This window comes from Betta splendens, chromosome 14 (assembly GCF_900634795.4).
Source record: "Betta splendens chromosome 14, fBetSpl5.4, whole genome shotgun sequence".
NCBI classification, from domain to species: domain Eukaryota; kingdom Metazoa; phylum Chordata; class Actinopteri; order Anabantiformes; family Osphronemidae; genus Betta; species Betta splendens.
Window position 1 is genome coordinate 1,284,784 of NC_040894.2, and position 20,620 is coordinate 1,305,403.

The 20,620-nt window shown below is 49.3% G+C and overlaps 4 protein-coding genes across 11 annotated transcripts; 2 read left to right on the forward strand and 2 right to left on the reverse strand.

Annotated features, from left to right (window-relative positions):
• Positions 1–17: 17 nt before the first annotated feature.
• On the forward strand, positions 18–8,880 carry gemin5 (gem (nuclear organelle) associated protein 5). 4 transcript variants are annotated; one of them, XM_041073862.2, is made up of 28 exons: positions 18–297; positions 862–1,016; positions 1,316–1,497; positions 1,568–1,719; positions 1,794–1,895; positions 2,009–2,141; positions 2,216–2,381; positions 2,474–2,686; positions 2,934–3,019; positions 3,187–3,269; positions 3,867–4,003; positions 4,322–4,395; positions 4,651–4,829; positions 4,931–5,070; positions 5,169–5,340; positions 5,420–5,632; positions 5,713–5,778; positions 5,836–5,979; positions 6,083–6,178; positions 6,249–6,386; positions 6,478–6,625; positions 6,701–6,820; positions 6,897–7,104; positions 7,184–7,450; positions 7,541–7,703; positions 7,825–8,254; positions 8,476–8,563; positions 8,633–8,880. In XM_041073862.2, exons 1-28 carry the CDS (start codon positions 156–158, stop codon positions 8,795–8,797), a joined length of 4,362 nt encoding a protein of 1,453 aa, XP_040929796.1. In that variant the 5' UTR covers positions 18–155; the 3' UTR covers positions 8,798–8,880. The 4 variants fall into 4 exon arrangements, with proteins under 4 accessions (XP_040929796.1, XP_040929798.1, XP_040929797.1 ...); XM_041073864.2 differs by having other exon boundaries at positions 5,854–5,979; XM_041073863.2 differs by having other exon boundaries at positions 1,797–1,895.
• Positions 8,881–9,049: 169 nt separating this feature from the next.
• Positions 9,050–12,576, reverse strand: cnot8 (CCR4-NOT transcription complex, subunit 8). Its single transcript, XM_029173733.3, has 7 exons — positions 12,434–12,576; positions 11,340–11,545; positions 11,011–11,204; positions 10,730–10,891; positions 10,425–10,569; positions 10,131–10,241; positions 9,050–9,887 (listed from the first exon to the last, which is right to left on the reverse strand). The coding sequence occupies exons 2-7, from the start codon at positions 11,454–11,456 to the stop codon at positions 9,759–9,761; spliced, it is 858 nt and encodes a 285-aa protein (XP_029029566.1). The 5' UTR covers positions 11,457–11,545; positions 12,434–12,576; the 3' UTR covers positions 9,050–9,758.
• A 134-nt stretch (positions 12,577–12,710) lies between these two features.
• Positions 12,711–17,265, reverse strand: fam114a2 (family with sequence similarity 114 member A2). Its single transcript, XM_029173713.2, has 14 exons — positions 17,095–17,265; positions 16,670–16,769; positions 16,367–16,465; positions 16,172–16,275; positions 15,831–15,965; positions 15,565–15,729; positions 15,149–15,272; positions 14,977–15,062; positions 14,794–14,892; positions 14,503–14,627; positions 14,354–14,426; positions 14,198–14,251; positions 14,010–14,107; positions 12,711–13,172 (listed from the first exon to the last, which is right to left on the reverse strand). Exons 1-14 carry the CDS (start codon positions 17,263–17,265, stop codon positions 13,124–13,126), a joined length of 1,482 nt encoding a protein of 493 aa, XP_029029546.1. The 3' UTR covers positions 12,711–13,123.
• On the forward strand, positions 17,205–20,255 carry LOC114869460 (microfibrillar-associated protein 3-like). Of its 5 annotated transcripts, none has more exons than XM_029173736.2 (4): positions 17,205–17,344; positions 18,388–18,540; positions 18,980–19,250; positions 19,330–20,255. In XM_029173736.2, exons 3-4 carry the CDS (start codon positions 19,019–19,021, stop codon positions 19,941–19,943), a joined length of 846 nt encoding a protein of 281 aa, XP_029029569.1. In that variant the 5' UTR covers positions 17,205–17,344; positions 18,388–18,540; positions 18,980–19,018; the 3' UTR covers positions 19,944–20,255. The 5 variants fall into 5 exon arrangements, with proteins under 5 accessions (XP_029029569.1, XP_029029570.1, XP_040929804.1 ...); XM_029173734.3 differs by lacking the exon at positions 17,205–17,344 and adding an exon at positions 18,029–18,165 and having other exon boundaries at positions 18,291–18,540; XM_029173737.3 differs by lacking the exon at positions 18,388–18,540.
• Positions 20,256–20,620: the final 365 nt, after the last annotated feature.

Below are 20,620 nucleotides of genomic sequence, written 5' to 3' on the forward strand. Positions count from 1 at the left end.
TTTGACCCAGCTGGGTTTCCGTGCTTGGCACCGGTAAGATTTACGACACTCTGCTGGCTGTACGGCAGTTTGAGTTGTATGCGCGGTTGTGCAGGTAACATGTGAGAAGTTAGATTTTTTGTGTTAAGAGAAGAAAAGAGACAAATCAAAGTGCCATGCACGAAAGGCTGCTTCCCGCCTCTCCCAACTGGTACTGCTCGCGCTGCAGTGACGTCAGCAGCAGCGGCTTACTGGGCGTCGGAGCCAAAAACATCATTTATTTGATCGATGTGTCTGCATCTTCCCCGGGGGTCGTAGGTGAGTCTGTCGGGCATCCGTCACCGGAACAGCTCTGCGCGTCCGAGTCGTGACCACCGAAAGATCTCGGGCGTTATGATTAGTATGGAGAATTTGAGAAATATCAAGTTAAATACGGTTAAAATGCTGCGTATGAAGTCTGTACTTTGGAGGTTCGGCGCTTTATTAGGCTGCGACTTCCTCACACACGCACTGTCACGGTCACATCACAGATGGGATCCTCAGATCCCAGCATGGACGCTCCTATGATCAGACGGCGATCTGCCTGTGGGTGAAGGAACGTCCCGCACGTTGTCGCCCTGCTGAACGCGTGGATGTACAGTAAAACACAGCGTGGCGCGTGTTAGAGCGCCTGAGGCCAATGCTCAGAGAGGCTGACGCCACGCGGACTGAGGCGGAGGCGGAGAAACTGGACATCACTGCGGAGTTGAGGTTGTGCTCAGCGGTCAGCGCTGAACGCCTCCTTATTCCTGCACCTGGAACCTGTGATAATCAGATAGTGTCTGAGGAGCAGAAGCTGCTTCTCCTCCTCCTCCGCTCCCATTTCGCTGTCTGTTCTTTCAGGTGAGCTCGTGGGTCATAGAGATCTGGTTCTGGGCTTCTCCTTCTGTCGGCACGAAGGGCAGAATCACATGTGCGTCAGCGCCTCCAGTGACGGCAGCGTCCGCTTCTGGGACTCGGACCTCAGGTCCGTCACGCGGGAGCTGACGGCTCATCAGGTGAGTGGAGGTAATTAGGAGGCAGCTCTGCGGTGCGTTCGCTGTCACACGCTGCCGCGCCGAGCTTTGTTAGCTGCGTTTACCACCTGAGCCTGGCAGCTTTTCCCTGCAGGCAGCAAATGGACTGGTGGCGTTGGCACCTGAGCCAGAACTGAACGTCTCCAGGGCATTTTTCCAATGCTGTCAAAGTTAGAAGGAGGCTGTTGCTTCTTTTTTTAAATGGTGTCTTGGAGAATGGAAACCAGCAGCTTGGTTCCACTGACCAAAGGCATCACTGGGTTGAACTGTCCCACCCCCAGAACCCGGTCTCAGCCGTGCACTGGTCCCCGGTGGAGAAGAACCTGGTGGTGTCGGGCGACGAGAAAGGCGCGCTGGTGTGTCACTGGTACCACACAGGAGACACCAGCAGCTTCCTGCCCGAGCCCAGGACCGTCTCCTGCCTCAGCTGCTCCCCTCACACCTGGAACCTGGTGGCCGTGGGGTAAGAAGAGAAGGTTCAGTGTGCGAAGGCGCGCCCGGTTCCCTCTGCGTCTAAATCTGTTGTGTCCAAGGTACAAGGATGGGGTGATCGCACTGATTGACGTGAGGAAGAAAGGCGAAGTGCTGCACCGGCTCCGTGGACACGATGATGAGATCCACTCGCTGGCCTGGTCCCCGTCGGAGCGAGAGGAGACGTTCTACAGCCGACCCGAGGACAGTGAAGGTGGCAGCGCCCACACGGCTGCAGTCATAGGCGTTCGTGGTGCGTTTAATGACCTAGCCGTTTGTCTCATGCAGTAGCAACTAATGGAGCGTCTGCAGAGGGGGAGGCGGGCGGCCATCTTGCCTCTGGCAGCAAAGACCAGACCGTGAGGATCTGGAGCACAGCAAAGGGCAAAAGTAGGACAAAGTTTCACCAAACTGAATTTGTGATTCAGAAGTAACAGCTTTTGGTGTTTTCACGCCAGGAACCATAAATTCGATGTTTTTCATCCTGTTTGGTCCACCCGCAGGCGTGATGACGCTGAAGCTGCCGTATGTGAAGAAACGAGGTTCTGTGGTGGACCCCGGGGTCAAAGAGAGACTGTGGCTCAGCGTCCACTGGCCGCAGGGACGGCCCACACAGCTGGTGTCCAGCTGCTTCGGGTGCCCACACATTGAAGCAGAGCTCCCAGATCACCTCCCGACCACTCGGCCTCATACCTGCCTTCTGTCTGCAGCGGGGAGCTGGTGATGTGGGACCTGACCCGGTCCGGGAAGCAGAAGTGGACCCTGCTGGGGTCGTCTTCAGAGGGTCAGAACCACAGCAGGATCGTCTTCAACATGAGCTCGGTTCACCTGCCGGACGGCAGAGAGCTGCTCCTCAGCACCTCCATGGACAGAGATGTGAGTCTCACATGGTTTGACTTAACCGTGTCTGTGGGTCTGGGACCCGATCATAACCGGGCCGTGCTGAGGCTGCGGGTTCTGGTTTCCAGATTAAATGCTGGGACCTGGCCTCGCTGCAGTGCTGCTGGACTCTTCCCACCCTGGGGGGCTTCGTCTACTCGCTGACCTTCTCCCCCGTGGGCACAGGATGTCTGGCTCTGGGGGTCGGGGACAACATGATCCGAGTGTGGAACACGCTCGCCACCCAGAACCAGTACGACACCAGGTCCTTCTGGCAGGGCATCAAGTCCAAGGTCACGGCGGTAAGACGCTGGCGTCTACTAGTAAAACCTCTGTTCTTTTTCAACAATGATGCTTTGCTTCTGATTCTTCAGCCGAGTCTCCTATCAGCCTGCTGCAGCTTCACAATGACATTTGCTATCTGCGTTTTTCACTCTAATCTTCAAACCTGCCACCCGGCGTCTGGCCACGCCTCCGCTCACTAACTCTGTGCTGACTGGAACGAATGGCTGGAGATCTGACTCATTAAGAGATGTTGATTTGTTGTAGCTGGCGTGGCACCCGAAGAGGGAAGGATCCTTGACCTTTGGAACAGATGACGGTAAAGTTGGAATCTACGACGTCTTCTCCAACAAGTGAGTCTGAAGTTGGGAAACTTAGTTTAACACCACTAGTTTTACGGTTTGCTGGAACGTTGTGGATTCCTCCACTAATCCTTCGAGGCTCTAGGTCCCATTTTCCTGCAGCTGTTCACGTCATTTACTCCTTGACTGCTCATTTGTTCTGCTTCATCTCCTCCCAGGCCTCCGCAGATATCGAGCTCCTATCACCGCAAAACCGTGTACACGCTGGCCTGGGGACCCCCGGTTCCCCCACTGTCATTTGGTGAGTTCCTAATTAACTCATAGCAACTGCTGCTGCTTGTTCTAAACGCTCTGACCCAGCAGAAAACACCAGCATCAGGAAGCTGGAAAGTGGCGAGTCAGCACCGGCCTGAACATCTCTGCACGCTCTCTTGTAATCAGCTTCGTAATTGAATGAGCTGAGAAAACACTTACTGCTCACCTCCGCCCACTTCAGCCGCTCGTGGGGAAATCAAGACGCAGGAAGTTAATTTTACCAGCTGTCACTAGATGACATTTTGATTAGTGTATCGGTGGCTCTCCTTTGAAGCCTGACACGTAATTGTTGCCGTGCCAACAATCCTAAACGAACAAAAGGTCTGCTGATTTGTTTACCGTGGCTCTGGCGCTGGTTCAGCTTGTGTTTGTGGTGGACTTCTTTGTCCCAGTGGTTCAGACCAGGGTGGGGGAAGTCAGGAGCAGCTGCTTCCTGTCACGTTCGGTTTTTATATTTAAATCCTGTGCACACTGTTCTCCAGCTCAGCGGCAGGTGCTGATGCTTTAAAGAGTTTGAAGTCTGTGATTTCATGTGAAGCCTCAACATCTCCATCCAATTTATAACCGTCTGTGTGGCGTTCAGGTGCAGCAGGAGAGAAGCCGTCCTACAGCTTGTACAGCTGCGCCGGAGAAGGTGTCATCCTGCAGCACGACGTGCTGAAGCTGAGCGGGGAGGCGTCCAACGTCGACAAGCTGATCAGAGACACCAACGACATCAAGGTGGGAGGGATGACGCGTGGCCGGAGCAGCATCATCTGCTTCGCTTGGGCAAAACTATCGATGTCTTCACTTGTTCTTCTTCTTCTTATGTGGACGACGTCCTCTTCCCGTTATTGTCCTAACGATGGCAGCCTTTTACCAACACTCAAGCCTCTTCCTCAGAATTTGAGAACCTGACAAACACGAGGGTGCAGAACAAACCCAGAGATGCTCAGATTCCACAGGCTCCGGGCTCTGACAGTGTGGCGCATGTTTGCAGCTGAATATGAATTGATTTTATTTGAATAGATGGTAAAGGTGATCTCTGCCTCCCAACAGTACAAGCTGTCTCCACACACCGACATCAGCTGGAAGCCAGATGGGAAAGTGGTTGCCATCGGCAACGAGGACGGGTGAGTGAGCGACCGGGCTTGACCCTGGTCATAATGTTCCTTCAGTGTGTGAGTCCTGGGGAGCACCAACTGTGTGTGGACAGGCGGATTCCGGCCCGCGGACCTGTGTCAGAGTGAACAGTTGCCCCGAGTCGCGCTGGGTTTACAGGGTTTACTTGCAAAGAGTCCAGTGGGAACAGCTCCTGTTCTGTGACAGTAACAGTCCTGCTGTTCTTGCTGCAACCTGTAGTCTTCATCTGACTGTCTGCTCTACAGGGGCATTGATGTGTTCCAGGCTCCCAGTCTGAAGCTTCTGTGCAGCATCCAGCAGCACCACAAGATCATCAACGCGCTCCGGTGGCATCACGACCACAGCTCCCCTGAACTGCACGGCCTCCTGGCCTCAGGCTCCAGCAACGCCATAGTCTACGTGCATGACCTCCGCGCCATCACAGGTGGAAGCAGTTTGTCTCTGAGCCTTGTTTGCACGAGTTTATTACATAGAAAGGCCCAGCAGGCGTTAAGCACAGTGTTTGGTGCCCATGTGCTTTTTCAGAGAGTCCTCCAGAAAGTGCTGTGGTGCTGACGGAGCCGTTTCGCAGACTGTGTGGTCACACGGCTAAAATCACCAACATGGCCTGGAGCCCGCACCACGAGGCTCGTCTGGTCACCGTCTCCTACGACGGCACGGCCCAAGTCAGTACCAGGCCCGCATCAGCAGCCCGTGGGCCACAGGTTGTGTTCCTGTCTGCTGGTTCTCCTGCATCTCCTACCTCGTGTCTTTCTCGGTTCAGGTGTGGGATGTGCTGCAGGAGGCAGCTCTGTCCAACTATCGGGGTCACGCTGGTTTTCTGCTATCTGTGGACTGGTCACCCGTGGATCCTGACGTGATCTGGACCGGAGGGAAGGACTTCACTGTGCAGGAGTGGAGAGTCTCCCAGCAGGAGTTCACAATCCCACCTAAAGGTAAAACGCCCTGAACCATGATGTTAAACACTACAGAGCGCTTAAAGGAAGGAGCACGTCCACTCACCTGTCCTCTCAGGGAAAAAGATGGCGGATCTGAAGGAGAAGATGAAGGCCAAGGTCAAGCAGAAGAAGAAGAACAAGAAGGTGTCAGGGGCCGGAGGAGCTGCAGGGCCGGAGACGAGCGGAGAGTGGGCTGCAGGAGAGAAGCAGGAGCGAGCAGGACAGGGGCCGTCTAGTGAAGAGGAGGAGGAGGACGTGAGCTCAGCCAGCGTTTCTGTAGCACCACCAGGTCCCGGAGCAGAAACTAAGCTGACTAATGGTGGTGGGTTCTAAACCTCAAGCTGACTTTGTTCTGACACTTGGTTTCAGTTGTTCTGGAGACGCAGAGAAAATCCCCTGCTGCCGCTGCCGCCGCCAGGCCCAAAGACAGAGCGGGTACATGTTCACTGCCGTCAGCAGTTGGAGCCTAAGCTGGATGTAATCATGAAGCAGGTCTGCTGGTGTTTCCAGACTCCCACTTGCTGAAGAAGAAGAAGCCTCGCTCCATGCTGCCGCTCAGCACGTCCATGGACCATCGTCCCAAAGAGGAGCTGCTGCAGGACTGCGTCACTCTGGCCTCCATCACACACAACAGCGGTGAGACGAGTGTTGCTCAGTGTCAGGTTTCAGATCCTACAGACAAATTTCCCACTTTTGCACGTGGACGTTGACTGTTTATGTACCACTCGTGGGGCATCAGCGCCCCCTGCAGGCTGCATCCCAGGCCAAGGCGAGCACATCCACCTGGGCCTCTTCAGCGACAGAGCGGCCCTGCAGCGCATGTTGGAGGCAGAAGGTCAGTTTCTCTCTCTCAGTCTTTGGGAGTCGTCGGTGTGAGTGAAGTCATACACTCTGTTGCTGCTTAGTGGAGGCCCACGTGGAGGCGGGTCACTTCGAGTCTGTTGTGTACGTGCGGCTGTGGAGTGGTGACCTGGAGGGCGCGCTGCAGCTCGCCACAGAGAAGGGAGAGCTGAACGACCACCTGCTGTCCCTCGCGCCCATGGGTAACGGCTCCGTCACTGCTTCTTGACTTGACTCTGGGCTTTGGTTGTGTAATGTGACTTTTCCTCACGTGTGCTGTGTTTGCTCTCTCAGCTGGGTTTGAGCTGTGGAGCCAAACTGTTGAGGCCTTCGTCAAGCAGCTGTGTGTGCAGGAGCAGTACCTGAAGGCAGCATCCCACCTGCTGTCGCTCAGTAAGGTGTATGAGGCCGTCGCCCTGCTGCACGCTCACAAGCTCTACAGGTTTGCTCCTGATTCATCAGCTCTGCATTTCCAGCCGCTCCTAGTGCTGACGCACTGCGTGTGTGTGTTGTTCAGGGAGGCCGTAGCGCTGGTCAAAGCCCGGCTGCCTGCAGACGAGCCCGTCCTGAAGGAGCTGTACACGTCCTGGGCTGCGGTGCTGGAGAAGGACGGACATTTCTCTGCTGCCGCCAAATGGTGACGACGGGAACGTCTTCCATCACATAACTTTTGTGGTCTCGTCTGACGATGTCTCTTTCTGGTCCTCTCCCAGTTACTTGGCCGCTGGTGCCAGTTTCGATGCAGCTAAAGTCATTGCCAGGAAGAACGACGTCTCCTCACTCATGAGTGCAGCCAGTCTAGCCAGGATCTCGGGGGAGGTTGTTCTGGCCCAGTCGCTGGCGCTGAGGTGCGCTAAAGACCTGGCTGCTGCTCAGGACTGGGTTGGAGCCCAGGACGTCCTGAGCTCCCAGGATCTGCTGGTCGGTGTTAACGTCACAGACTTGACCTTTGCTTGACTGCATTTTGTAGTTACTGAACAGCAGCTTCCACCATGTGCAGGTCCACAGGCTGCACCTCTGCACTGCCGAGCTGCTGACTGCGGCGCTGGCAGACTCCAGACTCGTACCTCAGGTCTCTGTCTCCAGTCACACGTGGGCGTCATTGGGCGAACGTCACACAACTTTACAGAAGCGAGTGAGAGACGTGTGGGACGAGCACTTCGGGGTTTCACACATCTCATCAGGACAGCGCAGCGCTGCAGCTCTTCTGCAGGAACTGAAGGCTGTGGAGAGTCCAGCACCCACTGCCAACGTTCCCCTGAGCCAAGTACTGCCTCCACACTGTCACAACTTTGTGCGTAACGTCAGAGCAGAGGGACAAAGTTGGACTCCATGGTGTTTCTCTGTCCACACTCAGGTGCTGCTGTATTCAAGCCTCCACGTGAGCCGCTCTGTGCTAAACTGGCTGCAGGAGGTTCGAGGAGAGATGATGAAGGAGCTGTGGCAGGCGGTGGCGTGGCTCCGAGACGCCGGGCATTCCTGTGTGTCTGCACAGCTCTGCAGGCTGCTCTTCCCTGACGGTGCAGTTCTAATGCATGAGAGATTATTATAAAAACTGCGTTCAGCATCTTGTAAACTGTTGAAAAGAAACCGGTTTGGTAAGTTTTGCACCACCAAACTTTGGTTTCCCCTTTTCATCAGGTGATGTCAGCGTTTATTCCAGTGAGCTTCTCGAAGACGACGACGACGACGCCAAAGCTGCTGCCATCAGTCTGCAGGCCTTCGTCAGCTACCACCGCCTGTATGAACGCTGGTGGAGCTCAGCCGAGGCTTCACATGGATTCTCCCTCTCGGCAGAAGAGGCCAAGACTGAGGCTGTGAACGGAGGATTGGTAGAGTCTGGAGCTAATGTGCATCCACAGAGCAGACGTTTGGATGAGCTGGACTTTGATGTGACGCTGCTTCTGTCCGAGCCTCACGCTTCCTGTCAGGCCACGCAAAGAACAGTTGGAGAGATCCAGGAGCAGCTGGCTGCCATGGTGCTGCAACACAGCCGAACACAGAGAGAGCAGCTGGACGCCGGGGAGAAACAGGAAACGTCCTCCACCACAGAGTCGGCAGACAAACAGCAGTGAGTTCTGAGTTAGTTACTTTTCTAATGTTTGGGTCTGAATCTACGAACACCTTTAACTACATGATTTAAATCTAAAAGCAAAGGCAGTTCATCCATGCTCTTCTAGTCCAGGTGTGAGCTGTGGTCGTTCTAGCATCACACACCAGCAGTGAACATTTTAAGCAACACGTCTTCAGCTGAAGCCCACAATGTTTTTAAAATTTGAATCTCTACCTCAGGCCTGATCAGCAGGAAACCTTCCTCTCTCTGTCGGCCAGGATCTCAGAGCATCAGCAGCAGCTGGCAGACTTCCCCCACGCAGTCAAGGTACAGCTTCATGAACAACACACCTGTTCAGTACGACGTGCAGCCACTGAACTTGTCGTTATCTCTCAGATGTTTCCTCATCCAGATGTTGTGGAATGCTGCCTCGTTCTCCTTCACTTCAGCAGATCTTGTCCGTCTGTGGCCGAGTCCCTGCAGCAACAGGCCAAAGACATGCTGCGAAAGTACGGGACAGGCACGTCTGTCCTGAAGGCCTCACGGCGATTTCTCACCTAGATCCGTCGGTGCTGGACTGACGGAAGCACTGTACAGCTGTTTGTTGAATAAAACCGTTTAATAAAATAAAGGAACCAACTACGCCCCTTTGCTTCCAGACGTGACTTGTAAACAACTGAATAATCAGGTAAATTATGGAATTTGTTGCTTTGGGAGAAATTCCAGCATTAAGTGCACATTTCAAAGAGTTCCCATTCCATCTTGAACAGTGACCAAGTGGAATCGGTGGTCTGTTCCTGTAGCTGCAACAACCTGACATTAAATTACTTAAACTATAAGCTTCTCTAATGCACCACTTGGTAAAACTAGGCACATGATGGCAGTTAGTCAATGAGTCTATAGAACAAAAATGACTTTAAAATAATAAGAAACAAATACTTAATACATTCAAAATACAAAACAATTTAATGTACAAGTGTTTAAAACAATGAATGTAAAAGCAAGAGCAACCACAACATCTGTAAATCTGACCAACAACTGGTTTGGTAGCGAATGTACATAGCAGCAGTTTGCCCATGGAAACATGCAGAACAGTTACACGCTGTTAAAAGTTTCTGAAAGTGGAAAAAATCTAAAACATTTTTATTCTCAAAATTATACAGTTTAATTTACAGGCCCTTCCAGCGTTAACTTTAAAAAAGAAAAAAACAAATCCCTGTGACAAGAGGAGTCCTGCTGATGAAGAGGATGCGACTTTTGGTCTGACATGACAGAATGATACAGGAACTGGTCCCATGCTGTGAAGTCAGCTGTTACTAATGATGTCATTAAAAAGTGTTCTGAATATATGGCCATATATCCAGTAAAAGCCACTAAAAGAAAAGAGTAACGAAGAATCCGTCGAGTCTGTTCAACAGTCACGCAGGTGGGAAAAGTAAAGAAACTTGAGTCTCGTTCAGGAGAAATCGTCTGGTTGGGTTTTAAAACAAGTGCGATCCGACGTGAAGCCTCGAGCGCTCAGTCAGTGTTTGTTGTTGGTCTCCTCCTGGCCCGAGTTGGAGATGCCGTTCTGCGGTTGGCTGGAGCCCGAGCCCAGGCCGTACAATCTCCCACAGTACTTAGCGTCATCGATGTTGTCCTCGAAGAAAAGCTGAGCAAAACAAAAATCAACAACTCCTTTTCTTGTGTTGTGGGGATGTTTTCAGAGTTTACATTCATAGCAGACAACAGTTTGAGAGAACCATTGCATTAACGTTTAACAGTTTGGTCACCACTGTTTCCCATGTTTTTGATGATGTGGACTGCTGCGCTTCCATATGTTTGCCTGGTTCTGGTTTGAACTCTTACGGGGACATGGCTTGAGTTCTGGTGAAGTAGAGAAGTGTGTTCCTACCTCTTTCATCCTGAAGAAGGCCATACCAGTGAGCAGCGAATCTGATCCAGCCTGATGCTGCCGTCCGATCCGCTTCAGCTCCAGCTGGTCTGCCACTTCCTGCAGTCCTCCCTGCAGACATCATGTATTACCTCTTTAGAATAAAACACTGAAATCCTTTTTTCCCCTTGTAAGAAACATTACTTTTACTACGATAAAATATTTTCCAGTGTTGAGTGATATAAAGAAGTGAAGCTTCTGATACAGTATTGAGTCCTCTATCCACCCCCCAATCATATCAAGGCTCTACTTTACCTTCAGGTTCTTGCAGCTCTTCATCAAATACTTCACGTCATAGATTGCCGGAAAGAATAAGTTGAGGATTTGGAAGAATTCATGCTCTTCCTCCGGCAGTCGTGCATCGGTCAGGAGCTTCACCAAGTAGCCAAAGTCATAGCCACTGGGGAAACAGGCCTCGATGGTTGGAATCAACTCATAAGAAGTTTATTCGCTTCTCTTTTTATCATTGATAAAACTGACTTAAATTGTAAACTAGAGTTAAGTGCTGGCTGTTTTAGAAACACATCAAAGAGGCTAAAGCAAAGCTGAGCAGCACTGACCTGTGGAAGGAGAGCCACTTGACATTTTCACATAGGACCAGACCGGAAGTCATGAGAAGCTCAGCAAAGTACAGCGTGTCGATTCCCTCCTCTTCATGTTTTTTAAACTGCAGACCGGAGTTCTGAAGCAGGTCTATTGAGTCCTGTGAGTACATGTCTTCTCTGTGAAACACAAGACGTTCAACGTGATGGAGGAGAGAACAGAACAGACCGTAAACTAAAACTTCTGAATACTGTGAAAATAAAAAATAACTTCTTCTTGCTACAACCACGCTACTTACGTTAGATTGAATTTGAAATTGAACTGCCATGTCGTCGTGACAGGAGGATAGTTTCCATCTTCATTCATGAATGTGAGTCCAAGCTGGATGATCTTTAGCAGGTCAACATTGCACCTCAGCAGCTGGTACTGATAGTCCACTGTGCTGCGAAACTCTCCAATTGGCCGGACAACCACTCCTGGGAATTCTGTGTCCTGATAAACACAAGTCTTTCTTAAAATATGACCGAACACAATAAAAACTATCTGTTTCTATAGCATGTTCAATCTTCTAACCCTGCTCTAAACAGAGTCATGTTAAAACGCTCAGTGCCAATGACCACCTCTCACCATAGCTATGTAACTGTAGCTTTGAATAATGTGTCGGATCTTCCTCATTTCTTCCTCCACATTACTCGCCCAGACTTCACAGATTATCTGACTGGAATCCGTTAATGCAGCTGGCATGTTGGCAGGTCAGGAAGACGACAATACCCTCAAATCCAGCAGCACTCGGTAATGTGCAAAAAGGAGGCTACTTGATGAAGAAAGAAACTCTGGCAGAGGAGCAGGAGAAAAATGTTAGATATTACGTTCAAATCACACCAACTATTATCAGCAGTGGGTCTAGTTGGACTATAATTATATAACTTTATACAACAAGGCGGCAATAGCACAGTTGGTAGAGACTGGAAGGTTGAGGTTCGAGCCCCTTGCCACATGACGAAGTGTCCTTGTCCACTGAACCTGGCATCAGTGCATGGGTGAATGAAACGGGGGGTGCTGAAAGCGCAATGTAAATGCCATAACTAGAAAACTAAACTCGGCTAACGGTGTCATTTCACGCGTCTGCAACTTAAAAACTAGCAAAATGTTAACACGCCTAAAGCTATGGTTTTACTCAGAACTCAGGCGGGATTTAAAGCTTTGCGCTGAGCTTTTGTTGGAAGTCTTTAACACGTGCGAGCTGCTTAAGTCTGCTACACAGGGATGTTTATCGAAGCCCGCTCTACGTCTGGATGTGGACTTTTCACAGGGACGAACCATATGGAGCTTTATTGATCACAGGTGGATGTTTCCCTGTTTTTGGCTCCATGAACTGTTACCATGACACCAATCTGAATTCTTCCATCGTTAGCTCGTGATTGTTTATAGTATCATGCGATCACCAACTTCTAATAGCTAAAGAAAAATACAATACAACGTGGAAAATATCGAAATAGTAACCGCGCAATGTAGATCAATATTCATAATAAACAACGCCAGCGCAGCCAGCGAATAAAACACTTTGCGTTAGCATTAGCGGCTAACGTTGCACAAATCTAACCTGAGCGAAGCGTAAATGAAATACGTCTTTCTTTAATACCTGTCATATCCCATAATAGCTATAATTACTACCGACAACGCAAATGCTGCTGTAGAAAGCATAAAAAAAACAAGTTTACCAGATAATTTCCTCGACGTACGCTGCAAGCTAGTCGCTAGCGTCTGTCTCTGTCTATTGCTTCCGCTACCACGTTCTTCTTCGTCATTTTGTTTAGCTCATATTTAGACCCGCAGCGCCACCTCCAAAATGGACACGGTTGCAACTTTTTTCCATCCTTCTAGTATTCATCTACCAAATTATTCTGTTTTCTTCTTTCAACACATTGAAAATTGAATTTACAAAATACTGAAATATTTATTTTATGGAAGTTTTTTTAATAAAGGCTGAAAAACAACCAGTTTTTAGATATTTTAATTATGACAAAAAGGCCATGTCATGTTCCTTCAGACTTCTGTAAGTACAGTACTGTTTGACACGTCCACAACACAGTTCAACAACTATCAGAAGCATAGAAACATCTTCATGGCATAAATAAGCACTTTAGTTTAAACGCAAGAAGGAGAGAAACTTAAAGCCATCCACACGCTGATCCTGTATTTGTATATTTCTTATTGTGGGACGGTGAGAGGAGGTCTCCCTGGTTGGATGAGGGTTGGTGGTTACCAAACCTGAAATTTGGAAGGTACAATAGCAAAACAGCAAAGTGCTTGACATTAATATAAAAATCCCACATTTTATGTGTGAATTGTACATTTTTTATGCACATTTTCTATTTCTTTTTTTCATCTTACTGTTTCTTGTAGCTGCTTTAACAATTGAATTTTCCCTCCCCCATGGAATCAAATAATATCAATTTACTGTAAAAAAAAGAAAGAGGTGACGCATAGACAACAAAAATGAGACTCTTTTTGCAGTAATTTTCCCCATCAGCTCATCAGAAAGTCAAGGAAAAGTAAATGGTGAAATGGAAATCTGGAAAAGTAATAGAGGAAAAGACAAAAGACGCATCCCAAGACATTTGCTCAACCCTCGTGCTCCAGGACCTGGAATATGTTGGATGCAGAGAATTAAGAAATATGTGCCTAAAAATAGTATCTGTGTTGTAAGAAGAAAATAGAGTCATCATATATCTTAATATTGATTTTGTAAAGACGCATTTTAAAATACCAGTGATATTATAGTTTTATTTATTTGTTATTATATATTTTTGGCCTGGTATCGAGCATGGCTTTGGAAGCAGAAGGTCCCGAGTTTAAGCCCCACTTCTGGTGTGTCCTTGAGTAAGACACTTCTCACCCCGGGAGCCTCGCATGGCATATTATTATTGTTATTATTATTATTAGAATGAAGGTGAATGTTCCTTGAGGCAGAGTTGAGACTTAACAGCTGAGCTGCTATAAGAAACATGTAGTGTGTTTGGTAAAATAAGAACACGGGTTGCTCCTTGCTTTTGCATGTTGTCCTTCAGCTGCTGCCAGTAGATCCAGAACTTCCCCAGTTAATATACAGATGAACCAGCGAAGCACAGAAAGTTAATACTGTCTGACAATAACACACTTCTCCTCCCAGGCCCCAACATTAGTTTGTCCTGAGCTGAAACCCAGATCAAAATATAACACGGGATCTTTTGAACGTGTTCCAGCTCTGTACTGTGGTTCCTAGCATGATGGGCTGAGGTGATGCCAGCTGCTCACTGCTGTGTGGATTCTGCTCTCTTCTGGATGTGTGATATCTCCAGGATGGGCATCAGCAGCTGGAAGGCGTCCTGGATGTAGGAAGCGCTGTTGGATGCCTGTGATAGAAGGTTCATAACATAGATGTTACCGTGAAGCATTTGGATAAAACCAAACATGTGCTGCTGTTGTCATATTATGACACCAACCTCTAAAAAGACTCCTGTTATGAGCGGGTTGAGGATGTCTCCCTTCTCATTTAACTGTGAAAGACAAATGTAGATGAAATAGGACACACACACAAATAAACCAATGCTTTATTTGAAAAACTAAGAGAAAGAACAAAACATCATTATGTTACTTACGCCTGCGGCTGCTAAGCAGGTGGTGAACTTCTTGGAGAGCAGTGAGACTTCTTTACACAAAACAACCACCAACCTGAGGAGACGCAGACATTCAGTCAGAGTCCACATCAGCCTCCTCCTGTTCAAACAGAAACCCTGAGTGGTCTTACTGTGACAGGACGCTGGGGTCTGCACTGCTGCTGGAGAAAAGAATCAGCTCAGACAATTTGTGGAAAAGCTCAATGGACCGAGCAGTCAGTTCAGCCAGGCTCCTGATGGCTGCAGCATGAACCTCCTGAGGAGACACACAGCAACACATTAAAGCAATGATTTAGGCTGCATTAAAAACACACACTATTCTTTTAATAACTTTTCTTCCTTTCACCTTCTCGTTTAACTGTTTTGCACATTTTTAAATTTGCTGCATCTGTGTCAAACAAGTCAAATTTCCACTGCTCTACCTCCACAGACACGGGTTTCCTGGCTTCCTCTTCACCCTCGTCCTCCTTCTTGTCCGTCTGGCTCATGTCATTGATCTGGCTGCAGGCAGTCTTACAGGCCTGTTGGAGGGTAAACACGCAGCTATGAGCAGAACTGCCTTCTCCTTATTTGTGATCTGCTGACTGACAACGTGAGATCGGTACCGTGCTGAGTTTGTCTGCCGTGAATGAGACACTGAGCTGCTCCAAAGCCTCTGTTACCTCTTTCTCAAACTCGGTGCCATCTTCATCTGGGTTAGAAACATAAAATCAGCAACAAACACTATATTTACCACAATGTGCTGTCGTTGATTTGAAGCTGTTTTATTGAAGATACCTTTACTTTCATCAACATCCTCATCGTCAAACTCCACCAGTGAGAATGAATCCTTAATTTGATCAAGCTCGTCTCTGAGCTCAACCAGCTCATTGCCCGAGAGCGTCATGAGCACTGATTTCACCTGCAGCGCACACACACACACACACACACACACACACACACACACACACACACACACACACACACACACACACACACACACACACACACACACACACACACACACACACACACACACACACACACACACACACACACACACAAGTATACAGTCAGGCTTTTACCCAGCTGCACTAAAAACTACAAAAGCCAGTGAGTCAGGACAAGAACATGCAGCACACACTGGAATGTGCATAATCTTCTCAATGAAGCATCAATATGTCTTAACTCTCATCAGGAGACTACAGTGGTACCTTGGACTCACTCTCCCGAGACAGAATCTCCAGAGCCTCTAGATGTGACAGACCCTGAAACTCGTCGAACAGCATCCCATAGTGAGCAACCACCCTCTTCTCACAATCTGATGACTCTTTCTCCGCTGACTGCAGCTCCTCTCGCTCCTTCGCCTCCCGCAGCACCTGGGACAGCAGACAGACAGGAGAGTTGAGATAAGAACGACAGAACTCCACCAGTGTGGGTCAGTCAGTCCGGGTGTCAACACAGTGGAACCCTTGTCTACCTGAGAGAGAGTAGCGTTCCTGTTCATCAATCCTTTTGTCTTCTTAAAGCCGGGGTCACCTTCTGCTATCACATCCATCGTCTTCTTTCCAATGAACTCCAGAGCGTCCAGGCCGCCGCTCAACACCGTCTTACCCTGTGAGCGAAGGCAAGAGACAACCAGGTGCTCATCCTACACGAGGCATCATTCGTCCTCCCTACTACTGCTCATGGGGTTTCCTGTGTTTTCAGTCATGCTCTATATGTCTACATGTATGTATTTACAGTAAGTGTGATTAACACCTGGTAAATAAACATGTGGCTTTGCACCAGAAGTGTTCATGCAAAGCTTCTTCTGCTTACTGTGCTCTGGACGACACTGGACAGCGATGACAGCATTCCCATTGCACTTCCCACTGTAGATGAGCCGTCTGCTGCGAGTGTGTCTGTCTTACTGCTGTCATCACCTGCAGAACAAGATTACAAATTACAGCTTGTTTTAAAGGGTGTTAACATTGTAACATAATAGATATGTAACTGTACAACTTGGTCATTTACCCTGCTGTTCTTCTTCCTCCACCTGCGCTGACAGTTCTGTCGGACTGGGGATTCCCAGCGAGGTCTCAGCCTTCTCTATTACCTGGGTGAGGCCTTGTCCTGGACATGAAACGTGCAGGATAGACATTGTAGTACAACTAGTAACATTTAATAAAGTAAATCTATTTGTTCCTTGAATTAGCTTTATTAAAGTTCACTAATGAACACAAACCAACTCCCAGCCATGCATGAACACAACCTCCATTCATCCAGAGGGGTATTTTCATCCATAACCAGTCATCCTGTGAGATGCTCTGCACTCACCCACAGTGGCCACAGTAGCTGTTGCTGTGGATAAGATGGATTTCCCCCAGCTGCCCCAGTATCCCCAACCACCTTGAGACACAGTGGACTCACTGGATGTCTGAGAGATAGTGGGATGACGACGGAGACAATAGGAAGCAAAGGTTAAACGATCATCAATAAGTTCTTCAGTGTGACTCTGGGATTTGTAGCGACGCCTACTGATACAAGTTTAGGCCAATCACCAGTGTAACCAGAGGTGAATATGCAGCTCAGTGAGTGACATCACACAACACGTGTTCAGTCGAGGAGGTCACTAGACCGTTAACCGTCATCAAATAAAACATTACATCACTGCACGACTGGAGATAAAGGTTTTTGGTAGAAAATGAGGCATTCTATGTAAAAACAGCAAAAGGCCAGTTTCACTGCTGGTGCTTCATTACCTGTGCCGGCGGCTCCGCCGTCGGCGCCCCCTCCGCCTCGGCCGGCGCTGCGGCGTCGGGTCTCCTCCTGGCTTTCCGGGTCGGAGCCACGTCGGGGGCGACGTCAGGTGCGGCTGGTGAAGGAGTCGCGGCCTCGGAACCGTCCGCTGCTGTAGATTCACTGTCTGACATCGTGCGGCCTCAGCGCACGCCTTCAAAGCGCAAAACAAGCCAGTCCAGTTACACCGCAACGTGGTGAACAACAGAGAAGGTACCCCATAATAACACATAGAAACTCAACTCGCTTACATTCAAACAGTAGCAGACGTTTCATAGTAACAGAGCAAAACGCACACGTTGAATTAGGCGCATTGTTATTGTAGGACACGTTCAGCTTCGTGAAGTTGAGTCAATAACTGAACTCTGATTAGACGAACGTCTTTCAGTGACTTCGACCTGTTTCTCTTTTTAAAGTGTCAACACACAACTTAGCTGTAACAATAACAACAACGGAGTCTGGTGCAGCACGCACCGTTCCTGCTGCCAGTCGATGCTAGCAGTCAACGTGACGTCGCTGCTAACACGTTCCTCCTCCAGGTTAAAGTCACAGATCTGTCGTCCCGTGTCCCGGCTCTTTTCCGTTTGCGCCGTGGAGTTTGGCAGGAAACCGTTCACGGCTTGTCCTTCTTTTGTCCAGCTGGATTAGCCACGTCACGTTTTGTTTTCACAGAGCGCAGCTCCAGCAGCTAGCCAACCTGAGAAACACAAGTTCCGGTTGTACTTTTCAAAATAAGGTTTTCTCTATGTTACGGTCATGTGAAATATGAAATAGTATTATGTAATATAGATAGTTTTAATGACTCTAGATGATGGATATTAGTTAATTATATACAAGTCACCTACATCACTTCCATTTAAACAGTGATTACACTGAGTCATAGAGAAAAGTTTTATTGCAGAATTCAAAGGAAGGTAGGAGGAGTCATCAGGTGAAGTAGAAATAGAATCAAGGATAACATTTGGAGCAGGATGAAGTTTGGACACACAGGACTCAACATCGCGCTGAAAGATGGTGAAGCATGAAACAAGACGGTGTGAGTGCGGAGAGGATTAAACACTGGAGCACGTGACGTTATCCCTCTTTATAGACAGCAAAGAAAGTAAATGATGGACTTTTTTTAAATACACAGAAAACAAGTGTTTTTTTTCTGTGGTAGGTGGCGGTAGTGCGCAAACTGTCGAACGCAAACCGCCGGTGACAACAACACGAAGAAAAAATCAATTAAAAAAAAAATCTTCCTCCGTCACCACCAGGTGACGTGGAGCGAGGCCCCGCCCACCCAGTCACACCTGTCCTGGAGCAGGAAGCGAACCGTGTTTAGCGTCTCACTGTAGAAGATAAAGAAGTAGGAGTTAAGGACTGAAACACCTTTGTTCTGTGGAAGCTTTGTGATCACTGAGCAGCAGGTAAGAAGCAGCTACCTGCTTTGTGTAGCGGCCATGTTTTCCTGACACACCGCGGCTGAAACGATGATATAAGCTGTCAATGGCACAAAGTCTGACTGACTCTGTACATTGATTACGTGAAGCATTATAATAATAGTAATCACTGATTATCCACGCGGTTAATACTGTTTATCATAGATCAGTTAGTTGTTTGATTTGCTTTAGGTAATGTTGTAAATGCTCCAGCTATTTGTACTAAATGTAAAAGATAAAATGCTTAAAACAGCAAGAAAGAAACCAACAAAAGTAAATGATTGTTAGAAGTATGAGCAGTATCAAGAGAAGACAATGATTCTGATGGTATTTGCAAAATCAAAAGGAAGTGTGTTGAGTGCAGATTCACAGCATCAGCGTCCACAGAAAGGAGGAGTCCAGGTTTGTCGCTCCTCCTGTTTTGCAGGTTTGCCCTGTGTGGATGTGAGCGGAGGCTTCTTTCCCCATGCCTGCTCCTCCTACGCGCCAGCTGCTGCTCCTGCTCCTCGCAGGCTGCTCCGGCGGCGCTCAGAACCAGTCGCACGCGGACGCGGCCCCGCCGGCGTGGGCGGACGGCGTCCCCTCCAGCAGGGAGGTGGTGCTGAGGGAGGGCAGCAGCGCGCTGATCCCGTGCAATGTGACCGGAAGCCGCCGCGACGTCCAGTGGTACCACCCGAAAGGACGTCTGCTGGGTGCAGGTGGAGGAGGGGGAGGAGGATGCTGATGCTGCTCACGCTGGAGCTTCAGTGCAGCCTAACACCCGCACCCTGTTTCCAGGTGGGAAGTGGCAGATCCAGGACAACGGCGACCTGAACATCACGGCCGTCTCCTTCGAGGACCGCGGCCGCTACGCCTGCGTGGCCTCCGGCGGGCGCTACGCCGTCAGCGTGCGCGTGGCCTACGCCCACAGCGGCCTGGGCCTGTACTACGTCATCATCTGCCTCGTGGCCTTCGCCATCACCATGGTCCTGAACGTGGCGCGCGTCTGCATGGTCAGCAGCCACCTGAAGAAGACGGAGCGAGCCATCAACGACTTCTTCCGCACGGAAGGCGCCGAGAAGCTGCAGAAGGCCTTGGAGGTGGCCAAGCGCATCCCCATCGTCACGTCGGCCAGAACGCTGGAGCTCGCCAAGGTCACGCACTTCAAGACCAGGGAGTTCGCGCGTCACATGGAGGAGCTGGGCCGCAGCGTCCCGCTGCCGCCCCTCATCCTCAACTGCCGCGCGTCCGTGGAGGAAGCGGTGGAGACGGGGAGCCTGGTGCCCGACGCCGCAGAGCCACCCCACGGCCCCCCACGGCCCCAGGGAGCGGAGGGGCCCGAGGCGGAGCGGGTCGGCGCGGCCCGAGACGCGGCAGAGCCAGCTCGCGTGACCTACGAGAGCCACGCGTAGCTCATCACAGCCTGACAGAGGTCCGAGGTCCAGGCAGGAAAACATTCAGTTCATATTAAACCAAGTCATGCAGACAGAAGAATCAGAAACTGCTCTGTCCGTTTCCACTGGCTCTTCCTCATTTAGAGAACTATATCAGAACTATCACAACTATATCAGACGGACCTTCACATCACTCACCTCTGTTTTCAAGCAGACATTGAATTCAACTTTCCTGTATCACATTCATGAATTTTGGAGCCGACTCCAGTTTGTTTTGTTTTGAGAGAGTTCACATTTAAAGCATCAAGTATCCACTTGACTAAAACTTGATTACAACCTGTGTGTCTGTTCATTTGGGTCATAGTTTGGATTGGAGCATGTTCAGGTTCACTTTAAAAGGAAAAGCAAAATCAATCTGAACAAACGGTTCATCATAAAGCAGCAGCAGAGGACGAAGACAAGTCTGTTCATTAAACTGAAACGTGTGGAAATATGCAGGAACTCAGATGTGAGTTCAGATTAGATAAGTTTGTTATTGTGAATGAAGCTGAGTCTTGTTTGTGTTACTGAATGTACTGAGTGTGTATCGATGACGGAGTCTCTTCAGGGACCACACGCAGCGGCAGCTTCTCTGCTTTCAACCTATGTGTGATTCAACGGATGAAGACGTGTTTTCATTCGACCGCTCACGGCAC